Genomic DNA, 12,222 nt, shown 5'->3' with positions numbered 1-12,222 from the left:
AATGTATTAAAATTGCAAATCTGCAAAAAAAATGAAATTTTGAAATTTCACCTACACTTTGTTTTAATTCCTGTGAAACACCTAAAGGGTTAACAAACTTCCAAAATGCTGTTTTGAATACTGTGAGGGGTGCAGTTTTTGAAATGGTATCATTTATGGGGGTGTCTCACATACAAGTCCCTCAAAGTCACATCAGAACTGACCTGGTCCCTAAAAAAATCAGTGTTTGAAATTTTCTTGAAAATTTGAGAATTTGCTATTCATATTGTAAGCCTCCTAGTGTCCAAAAAAATTAAAAGGAAGTTGAAATAATGATGGAAACATAAAGTAGACATATGGTCTATGTTAGTTATTAACTATTTTGAGTGGTATGATTATTTGTCTCACAAGCAGAAAATTTAACATTTTGCAAATTGCTAAATTTTCCATTTTTTTATGACATTTTGGTATTTTTCACAAAAAAACACAGACTGTATCGACCCAAATTTACCACTAATTTGAAGTACAATGTGTCACGAAAAAACAATCTCAAAATCACTGGGATAAGTAAAAGCAAAAAAAAGTTATCCCCACTTAAGTGAGACATGTCAGATTTGAAAAAAAGGGCTCTGTCAGGAACGCAAAAACTGGCTCTGTCAGGAAGGGGTTAACTTCTGAACCCAATGGTAATCAAGTTGAGATCAGATTTTCAATCCAGTCATGAAAATGCTATTTCATGAATAGAGGGGGAACGCTCTCAGCGAAGACCATGTTTATTGCATGACCTTGGAATCAAGTGCATTATTCTTTACAGTATGCAAATCCCAACACTTAAATAAGCAATCACATATTGTTCATCTCTGGGAAATACACATTTGGAGAACATTTTACATTTGCATGTAATTAAAGTACAAATTACTTTCAAGAAGAAAAGGGTGTAGAGTGAAAAGAAAAGATGCCTATGAAGTGATTATTCCTAGTTACCCTTATGAATTGGATGTGAAAAGTTGTGTATGTGGCTTTTAAGTTTATACCGTATACTGTAAGTATTATATATTTCTTCTATAACTACTGTATAATGTATAATCTGATTTTGGGTTTCCTTGAAAAAAAAATAGCTTAATAGATATTGGGGCAAGTGTAATTGCCACCAGGATAGGCAAGATTCCTTTGGGTCAGCCCAACGTTTTAAAGTGGCAACCATTTAAAAGGCAAAACCAACTTTGTTTTGCCTTTTAAATGTTTGCCACTTTAAAACAGTCCTCAGAATGTCTAAACTGGCATGTATTTTGTATATAATCCTTTTCAGATTGCTCAAAAAATAATTGAAAAAAAAAAAACAACAACTATATAAACATAAAAAAAACCTCTAATTGGTTATAATATGCTATGCCTTTATATATTTTGAACAAACAAAACTATAGTACATTCAGAGCTGTTTTGTGTATGCAGCTAAGTATGATGCGCATAAAGGAGGGTACCCAGGCTCAGCTGCACCAGTGACATAAATACAGTAAAACCATCTGCCGTTAGACTCGCAGAGCAGAGAGTTAAAACTGCTGCCCTATGTCTAGCACCCCTGCCCTGTTTTGGGCACCGCACTGCAGAACTGTGAAGAAACTTAAAAAACTATTACTTTGGATGTAATTTATTTTAAGTTTCCTCAAAGTACGTTACACCCAAAATATACTACCAGAAGTCCCTGTGGCTAGACAGCAAGGGCTGCTGGTAGGTAGATTTGGTGGAGGCTACTGCGCTTATCCCTCTGTATGTGGGGCAGCTTAACTGAGTGGTCCGTACTCAAATCGTAGGTTTAAACAAATAGTAATTGTTAAGCGCTCACCTTGGTTGTGTATTATGTGAGGATGAATGACAAAATGCTGGTGTTCTGAATAATATGTTTATTGTTCATAAGACATAATATACAGTATACATATAAATGGGGTAAAGTAAGTTTGTGGATGGTGGGGGTGCCTGAGATGAGTCCCGTGAGGGAGATGGGGGTGCCAACAGGCCCCTTTACCATAAGCCTGTGAGGATTATGTCTCATACAGCGGTGGGTAAATATGCAGTGGCCTGTGGTGAGCCCCGGAGGGTATGAGGGGTCAGCAGAACCCTTTTTACCATAAGCCCTTGGGCTTATGTCTCACGAAGGCTGTGGTGTGGAGATGGGGAGGGTGGAGGGTGTGGGATGCCCCGCGGGCGGGTGGGTAAACAGTGGGGGGCGGACAGTCCAGGTAACACTCCTTGCTGCAGAACAGGAAAGTCTGTTGCTGGGTAGCGGCGCCCCGCTCCCAGAGTTCTTACCAACTTGGTTAGTTTGCAGAGTGAGTGCAGCGGTGTTGATGCTGGGTGTCGCGTCCTCGCTGTTTGGGCAGTGGTGAGTAACGTTCACCTCGCTGCCTGAAGTCTGTGAGCCCTTCCGTCTGTGTGGAAGCGGCTTCCACAGTAACCTGACCCGGACGCTAACTTCCGGGTTAGCGCGATGATGTCACCGGGGGGAAGCTGTGCGCTCGACTCCGCACGGAGGAGACTTCGGTGATTCCGTGATGGTAGTAGTTGTGGGTGCTGCGTGTGTCGGTCCAACGCGTTTCAGCCACTGTGGGCCTTTATCAAGGATGCTGTAGGTTGAGGCTGGAGTGATTATATGCTGGATGGGCGTGCCAGCAGATCAGTTCATTGATGTGATTGGTCCGTGCTGTCCGCCCCTGATTGGACAAGAAGGTTGTCACTCACAGGAGGGGAGGGGGGGGAGGTATGATGGTGGTGTGTAGCTGAACTGGGTTGTTGGCTATTGTGGAAATCTATGTTCTATCCTCTAGGGGTCAGGGTTTTGATTGTGTAGATCCAGAACAATTCTCTTCTGTTGAGGGTGTCCATGTGGTTACCTCCTCTCGAGAGATCCCCCCAAAAAACTGGAGAGGAGGTAACCACATGGACACCCTCAACAGAAGAGAATTGTTCTGGATCTACACAATCAAAACCCTGAACCCTAGAGGATTGAACATAGATTTCCACAATAGCCATCTGGGCTAGTAAATCCAGTATATACCCATAATGTAAGGAAACGCTGTGTTTCATACCAACTCTTGCACACATGACACTTTACTGCAGCACAAACACCTCCTCACACACACCCCCTCGAGCTGACAGACACATAGCACCCGATGGGTTAATAACCCCTTAGAACCATCCACAATAAACGGGACACTAGGACTCCTTAACAATACTGATAAATACACTCACATCATAATCCATAGTTAATATACAAACTATGCACACATAATGCACCACTGTCTACTGCATGCTGACACCGCTATAAACATCCAGCTCACGCAGGGTTAACAACCCAGTTCAGCTACACACCACCATCATACCTCCCCCCCTCCCCTCCTGTGAGTGACAACCTTCTTGTCCAATCAGGGGCGGACAGCACGGACCAATCACATCAATGAACTGATCTGCTGGCACGCCCATCCAGCATATAATCACTCCAGCCTCAACCTACAGCATCCTTGATAAAGGCCCACAGTGGCTGAAACGCGTTGGACCGACACACGCAGCACCCACAACTACTACCATCACGGAATCACCTAAGTCTCCTCCGTGCGGAGTCGAGCGCACAGCTTCCCCCCGGTGACATCATCGCGCTAACCCGGAAGTTAGCGTCCGGGTCAGGTTACTGTGGAAGCCGCTTCCACACAGACGGAAGGGCTCACAGACTTCAGGCAGCGAGGTGAACGTTACTCACCACTGCCCAAACAGCGAGGACGCGACACCCAGCATCAACACCGCTGCACTCACTCTGCAAACTAACCAAGTTGGTAAGAACTCTGGGAGCGGGGCGCCGCTACCCAGCAACAGACTTTCCTGTTCTGCAGCAAGGAGTGTTACCTGGACTGTCCGCCCCCCACTGTTTACCCACCCGCCCGCGGGGCATCCCACACCCTCCACCCTCCCCATCTCCACACCACAGCCTTCGTGAGACATAAGCCCAAGGGCTTATGGTAAAAAGGGTTCTGCTGACCCCTCATACCCTCCGGGGCTCACCACAGGCCACTGCATATTTACCCACCGCTGTATGAGACATAATCCTCACAGGCTTATGGTAAAGGGACCTGTTGGCACCCCCATCTCCCTCACGGGACTCATCTCAGGCACCCCCACCATCCACAAACTTACTTTACCCCATTTATATGTATACTGTATATTATGTCTTATGAACAATAAACATATTATTCAGAACACCAGCATTTTGTCATTCATCCTCACATAATACACAACCAAGGTGAGCGCTTAACAATTACTATTTGTTTAAGGGCTGCTGGTAGTTGTAGTTTATTTTCCAGCAGTTGACGGGATGTGAGTAAGGGGCAGATAAAGGTGTATTAAGCCTGGTAAAGTTATAAAGTGGTGATAAAGCAGTGATAAAGTGGTAGGAGATAACGCACTAGCCAATCACCTTCTACCTGTTATTATTCAAAACACACCTGATTAGTGGGTGTGATATCACCTTTTCTGTATCACCACTTTACCATTTTACTAAACTCATTACATCTACTCCAATATAGTCAAAATGATCTAGCTGGTTATCAAAAAGTGCACCGTGTTTCCCCTGTGGCTGATAGTGATGCGTGGTCCTGCGACACACAGTACATATTTTGCCTATGGTCAAATTGACTATAGTTCAAATAGCTCATTGCCATAGTCAAAATTGGCCATGGCCATAGTCAAAATCGGTATAGTCTAAATTGATCAACCATTGGCCTCATTGCGCCATTTGCACACCCCTGTATATCGTCTTCCCCCAGCACTGTGCACACTTCCTGATCTCAGACACACCTCACTCTGTCACACAAGTATCATCAGGGATGTCTGCTGCTGCTGGTTCTCCCTTCAGATTGTCTTCCTTGCGCATTAATGCGCCATGCCTCACACTCAACAACCACACTGCTTGTTGGCTCACCTCAGAGCAGATAGAAACACTCAGCAGCTGTTGATACTTGTCAGGTGCTCTCGACTAACTGAATCTATGTTCTAACTGTCACTTTTATATCTAGGCCTGTGTGCCTGGTCTATCTCACCAGCCCCGACCGGTGAAAGGAAGCCAGAAACCTCTGGTAGATTCTGGTCCACATTGTGTGTAAGTACATACAGTATATCTAGTACATATTTTGGTAGATTAATATAACACATTTTTCATCAGTGTGCCACCTACACTATCCATATCTATGGTTAATTAACAATTTGTTTCCTTACAGCAATATATATGAATTATTAATTAAAGGGGTTATACTGTATCCGAGATGAATCAAAAGCATGTTATTTGTTTCCCTTCAGCCAAAGTGGTCAACCCAAAGGCACAGTGATCAGAAAGGAGGTTTAAAATCCCATAAACCTTTCTGATATTTTGTGACAACATGGGCTTATTAATCATTGAAATTTTTCACTGGTGAGAAACCAAACAGCTCATTTGTGGTCAAACTGGATATCCAGAACAACACTCTATTTTCATTAGCATGGTGTGTAAACATCCAGCATGTTTTCTAAACAATACGGTGCCATAATTACAAAAGATAACTGAAAAATATGGTGGCCAGTTGCCGAATTTTGTCATGATGTCAGATGTTTCATTACAGTCTTCGTATTGTAAATAGCAACCGGACTGTTTGCTGCCGGTACTATGGGAATGAGTAATGTATAGTAAGACAACGTAACACAAACAGCAGCTGCAGAGCCAGTAGAATCAGCAGTGGCGCTCAACAAGAGCAACACATTCCAGCGAGCAGATGGTTATATGTGCTAATATCTGAGCCTGAGGGAAGGAGAGAATGGCTTGCCTAATTTAAGAAAAGCGTTTAACTCTGCTGCCAAAGTCACATGTTCTGGTTGTAACAATTCGTAATATTTTAGACTTTTGCTAAATAATAATAATAATAACAATGTAAACAGCAAAACAGCTCATAAGAAAATCCACTTCAATAGCCCATGTTGCAATACTTGTCAGTATATACCTATCATTTCTATAAATAATAGTTACATAATTGGCAATTTCTGATGTCAGAACATGCACCAGTGGTACAATCCAACAGACTGTCCATTAACAGCTAGCTACGGTATTTGTACCAATGTATTTGTACGGTATTTGTACCAAACACACAACTTGTGCAGCATTTTGTTTAAGCGCCTTGCAGTGGCGGATTTACATCAAGGTGTCCCCTTGCAGCAGAAAGGTTGCAATGCAAGGGGGGCAACTACAGGTGTGTATATATATATATATATATATATTTTTTTTTTTTTTTTTAAATGCAGGGTAAATACTGGCTGCTTTTGCATGTAGCTCACAATTATTGTACAGCTCTATTTTTACATTGAAATTTAGATTTGAATTCAAACACACTCCTCCCAAATCTAAATCTTGTTGCAAATTTTACATCTGCCACATCTGCAGAACAACGTGGTTTTGTAAAGGTGTAAAGTTGCTTGCTACAGTATTTTTGCTTTGCTCCAAACTTTGCCTTTGACTTTGCGATATTTTAGACCTGCAATACAACTTTCCATACATTTCTCCTTAACCTTTACTTCTGTTCGACAGATTAAAGCGGCCATACATTTGTGCGACTTCTCACGCACGCGAACCCCCCCTTGAGCGGCCTGTGACCATCCTGGGTAGCAGGATCGCATGCGATCATGAGAACTTAAACTGCGGTCATATTGCCTAAATATTTGACTGCAGGATAAGGGCTGGTGGGCGACGGCACCACAATATATAAAAAAAAATCTGTGTATTTTCTGCCTTACTAAATTGTGATACTTTTCTATAATTTTTTTTGCAACTACACTATAACCAATTGTGGGTCTGTGTTTTCTTTTTATTGTATTCCCTTTTACTTTGGAAAACTCAAGCCTACATCATGATTCACCCTGGAGTGGTATAGACTATTTGCTGCCGCCGTGTTTGGTTCTCTGCACTGAAATGGAAGCTTGCTTGTTTTCGGGAGAATTAAAAACAATTGATCGCTTAACTACAGCTTTGAAACATTTTGTGTATCATTATTTTCTGTGTAGAGTTTAGCCCCTCGGGCATCAAGAATGAAACATTGTGATTGTCACCGTATCATTAAGCCGCAATGACTCTTATTTGGCTGTGAAGACTTATATTCAACAACACTCTGTACTTGCATTTCTGTGCATTGTAATCATGTAATTAATTGGGTATGTTCCAGCAGCTGCACAATTTATTTTTAAAGGAATTAAATAAAATTTATCCATAATCAATGTTTCTTTATTGCAGTGCGCATCCCTTAGGCTTTGAGACTTATCTTGGCCCACAACAATTTATACACTATTGTGTGGGGATTGCTTAACTTTAATCAGTGCCTAAATACCATAGACCGTACATTTATACCTATATGAATACAAATGTTTTGCAACCGAGAAAAGGCAATTGATCTGATATAAACTACTATTCATAGCTTTATGATTTGTAATAAAGGATTTAATATATATGGTAATATTTAATGAATCTGTGTTTTTTTTTAAACATAAGATTATTTGGGCAGGATTGATTTACCTTATATATTACCCTTAAGGTGCCCATACACGGTCCGTTTAACGGATCCGTTCGGCACTTAATTAGCACGCATCGCATCGGATCGCATCCCTAGTGCATGCCTTGTGCATGCACTGTGATCCGATGCGATGTGCACCTAGTACAAAAAGTATGTGCAGCACATACTTTTTGTACTGTACGATGAGATGCGCGGGAGCGCGCATCTCATAGTACAGAACGGACGGTCCGGGAACGGACCGTCTATGGGCACCATAACTCTAACTCCTACCTAATTATTGGCTAACAAATTCACAGTAATTGACATGTAAGGCATTATACATTACTACCTGGCACAATATATGTGGGTTGTATATTGCAGCTTACCGAGTGCCAGAGAGCCCGCCCCGCAGAAAATCTGCCGCCCCTCCCCCCCATGATTCTCCTCACTACCATGCAAGGGGAATTGTACCGGAAGACACATCCCCTCGCATGTCTCTGCTGCAGGAGAAATCATTTGATGGTTGCCAACCATTGAATGATTTTTTTCCTGTACTGGGACGAAGGTAAGGCGGACTGCTGATGTCCTATGACATCACCGCTCGCCCCAGCACACATCGGGCCACCCGCGTATCCATTGGAACTCCCAGCATTTTCATGGGGATGCCCATAAAATGCTGGGCGTTCTCATGGCCGACCCCTGTCCCTGCCAACATCCGCCCCCATTCCGAACCTTGTGAATGGCTCGGCAACTATGCAAGTCGCCAAAATCATTCATAAAAGGGAGCTGCGCATGCACACAAAAGACCGTGCACATGCGCAGACCCCCAAACATCGTAATGGAGCTAAATTCGGCCCCATCCAAATCATTTAGAATGGCCGCCTAAATGCGATTTAACACAATGGACAATGCAGGGTCCACAGTTGACCATCCAAATAGAGTAACACACCAAGTTAAATCCACATGTCAGATTATGTATGTGGAATGGGCCCAGACATGATGAAATGTTACAGAGATAATTGAAGTAATCGAAACAAGGATTTGGGTTACCCGGGGAAAGGGAAATCTTAAACTACTGTATTGTCAGAAAATACTAGAAAATGCTTCAACAGTATGTATACTGTAGTTCTCCTGCTTGCCTACCAACATACCTGGACTCAATCATAGCCATGCTGACACATGAACATACCCCTGCACAAATGTGTACATACCCATGCACCCACATGTACATACCCTTGTGACCTACACCCACGTATACATGTCCCTGTACTCACATATACATAACATACTGCAGTCAGTCACGATACTGCACACATGGCTTGTCCTGGTGGAGTTCTGGATGTAAGGGAAGTTATGCACAGTCAAATATTTACTTGAAATGGGGTAAACCCTGTGCACTGTAGGTGGGGCAATTAAAACACGTGCAGAGAGTTAGATTTGGGTGGGTTATTTTGTTTCTGTGCAGGGTAAATACTGGCTGTTTTATTTTTACACTGAAATCTAGATTTCAGTTTCAACACACCTCACCTAAATCTAACTCTCTGCACATGTTACATGAGCCCCACCTGCAATGCACATGGTTTTGCCTATTTTGAAAATAAATTTGTCCTGCAATCGGGCCTAAATTAGGCCCTTTGTGGGAATCCTCTTTAGCAGTGAAGCAGACTCTTGTTTTGTGCCAAAATGTACTGTACATTCGTAGGTCATTGGGAACATGGTGTCCATGTCTTGTTCCCAGGGACATTTCTATTGTACATGCCCAAATCACCAGAAAAATGGCTCTGACTGCAATTTTTCCAGGTGATTCCTGCGGCTTTGCAGCCAGACTGTATAATTACAGTTAATGGACTCAGGGTGTGTGGTGTGTGGGCCCTGTGAGCTCAAAACCCTGCACCCATGGGGCCTTATTCAACAAGCCCTGCAGAAGTGTGAAAATACCTGTCAGGCAATTTTCACACATGGGTCTGTGAAGTATCAAAATGTGATTGCATCCCAGAAGGATGCATTCACAGTTGGATTGGCATCGGGGGGTGGCAACGGGACGGTGACACAGCAGTAGTGGGTGATTCAGGATGGCTATATGATGCTACATGAAGCTGCTGTAAGCTGAAAAATGTCTGCGCTGAGCTTGCCTTCACAGCCATGCTGCAAAGATGGAGATACCCTTATGGTAGCTGTCACAGCAATTTCTGCAATTCAATCACAATTAGATTGCGGATGCACCACAGACCGTTACTTTATATGCTGGATGGCCCTACCTTGTGCTGGACAGCTCCCAGCATGTGACCATCTGTAGATGCAGTTTGCTTGTTTAGCAACTGAGGGGGGGATGCTCTAACATCTGCACCCCAGCTTCCCCCCCCTATCGCAGCACTTTGCATTATTAATTATCACATATGCACTAACATATGCGATAATTATGGCAAAGGACAGCTCTTGCGGTAAGAGCTGTCCTTTGCATTGAGTCAGCGGGTCCCATGGGGACCCAGCGGCTCTCCCCTTCCTCCCTTACCCGGCGCTGCTGCTGCGCCGAGCTCTCCTCCTCTCTGCACCCAGAAGAGGATCAGTGCATGGAGGAGGAGGTCACAGGTCCGGGCAGCACAACTCTGTGCTGCCTGGACATGGGTGAGAGGGGGGGCGATGCGGGGCAGCAGTGGGTCGGTGCGGGGCGGCGAAGGGTTGTGGTAGAAGCCCATAGGCTTCTATGGGGCATGGCCAGATTTTTCTAGTGATGCCCCCCTGCTGCGTTAACCCGGCAGGGGATGCTCACAGCATCCCAAAATGCAGTAAAAACCCTGATAACGGGGTTTTTACCGCATTTTTAGCTTAGAGAACCTCCCAGTGCCTACTCTCGTGGATTATTTGGGAGACTCCTAGATTGTTGGGAGCTCTCCTGACATCCTGCAGTTGGGCTTTAATACAATCATGCAAAGTTATGGTGCCGCTTGCCCCTAGAACCTCCTATTCCTGGATTTTGCATCGGGCAGACACACACAGTGAGTTACCGTAATAACCAAAATATTTAATTAAGTACCAAGCAACAGTACATCTTCCTGTTTTTTGTGTATTCTTATTAAACAAAATTGTGAGTAATGTATTGATATATATTTAGTTTTGCATTATGTCGCTGAGGTCTAATCTTTCTTTAAAGGTCTGCTTTCTTATCTTCAGGAACTATGTGAAAGGGAATTAAATTGAATCTGTATTTGAGGAGAATTTACAGGAAGACAATTTTAAACGGCAGATAATACAGATTGAAAATTACCTTGTAATTGGACTTGTCTGTACTTATTTCAGACAAATTATGTCTGTTTTTGTGTTCATGAAAATATAGCCTCAGTAACAAGGTAAAAAAAATAAACTGTGGTTCAATTGAGTAAAACAACATACAGTATTATCACATATTTACTGTATGGCTCCTGTCACTTCATGGTATATTTTACCTTGTTGCTTCCTGGGATCATAAATTTGAAGACCAAATAGTGGAGGTCTCTCTTGCCGTAGAAGGGAAATGTTATTGGTTCTCAGATTGAGCTGAAATATGTATCCATTCATATAATCAGTCCACAAGACAAATTGACCATGATGAGACAGGCCAAAAGGATGATTGAACTCTTTCCCACTCCCAACTACCTGAAAAAATAAAACATTAAGTGATAGATAATAACATTTACAATGGTTGAAGATACCTTTGTGTTTTTTTCCAAACATACGGCATCTGGAACTGTTGCATGACCATGACTATTCCTTCACTAGCACAACTTAATATGCAAATAGTATATACTAGGCCACTCTACATGTCACAGGTCCCTATGTCTTTAATGATTACGGTATAACATATAGACAATGACTAGGTCAACCAATATTTATCGACAGTGACTGGGTAGACACCTTGAAATGGTTGACGTACCCTGGGTCAACAGAAGTTTGACACAAGCTTAAGGTTGACATGGGCATAGTTAATTGTTGTTGTCTATATCGACATGGACCACTGCACTTGCCATACTTCGGGTATGGTGCTTTGCTGCATTCGGCACACTACTATAATCTCAATCAATGCCCACATGGATAGTCAAGTATGAACCAAGTCGGTATACACCAAAAAAATGTGAAAAACACATGTCGACCTTGTGGGTGTTGACCATGCCCATGTCAACCTTAAGCTTGTGTCTACCTTTTGTCAATGCCAACCTATGGTATGTTGTCCATTTAAGGTGTCGACATAGCTACCATCAACCATTAGTGGTCGACCTAGTGACTGTCGACCTAGACATTGTCTCCCCAGGGACCGCATACCGTCTTTGATGCAGTGAAGACCACTATTCAGAAGGAAGGGACATAGGACCTCATTCTGGTCCATTCACAGCGGCGTGTGCATTTGCATGGGTCCGATGTTTGCGCTGTGCGCATGCACATTTCTCTGCATGTGCTGGATACATGCACCAACGGTGAACAATCTGTTCGATGGGTGAACCCATCATTGCTGGTTGACGGCGGGGGGGATGGCCTGGGATGGCAGGCTGGTCCATTAGCATATGGGGACGCCCAGCGTTTCATGGGCATCCCCATGAGAACACCCAGCGTTCTCATGCTAATGAGGCTGTGATGGTCATGCGGGGAGATGGGCAGCTGACATTACCCCCCTGAGAGTACACTCATATGTAAGGTTGCTCAGAGCAACCTTACATATGCG

General features: G+C 43.3%; 1 protein-coding gene across 4 annotated transcripts in view; it reads right to left on the bottom strand.

Moving 5' to 3' along the window:
• LRP1B (LDL receptor related protein 1B) overlaps positions 1–12,222 on the bottom strand; it is a 1,445,580-nt gene that overhangs the window by 760,715 nt on the left and 672,643 nt on the right. For all 4 annotated transcript variants that reach the window (XM_083153866.1, XM_083153869.1, XM_083153867.1 and 1 more), the window contains exon 14: positions 10,973–11,162. In XM_083153866.1, coding sequence (XP_083009992.1) covers positions 10,973–11,162 — 190 coding nt within the window. The remainder of the gene's footprint in view (positions 1–10,972; positions 11,163–12,222) is intronic.

Source organism: Crinia signifera, chromosome 7 (assembly GCF_055691185.1).
Source record: "Crinia signifera chromosome 7, ASM5569118v1, whole genome shotgun sequence".
In the NCBI taxonomy this organism is placed as follows: Eukaryota; Metazoa; Chordata; class Amphibia; order Anura; family Myobatrachidae; genus Crinia; species Crinia signifera.
This window is presented reverse-complemented; position numbering and strand designations above follow the sequence as displayed.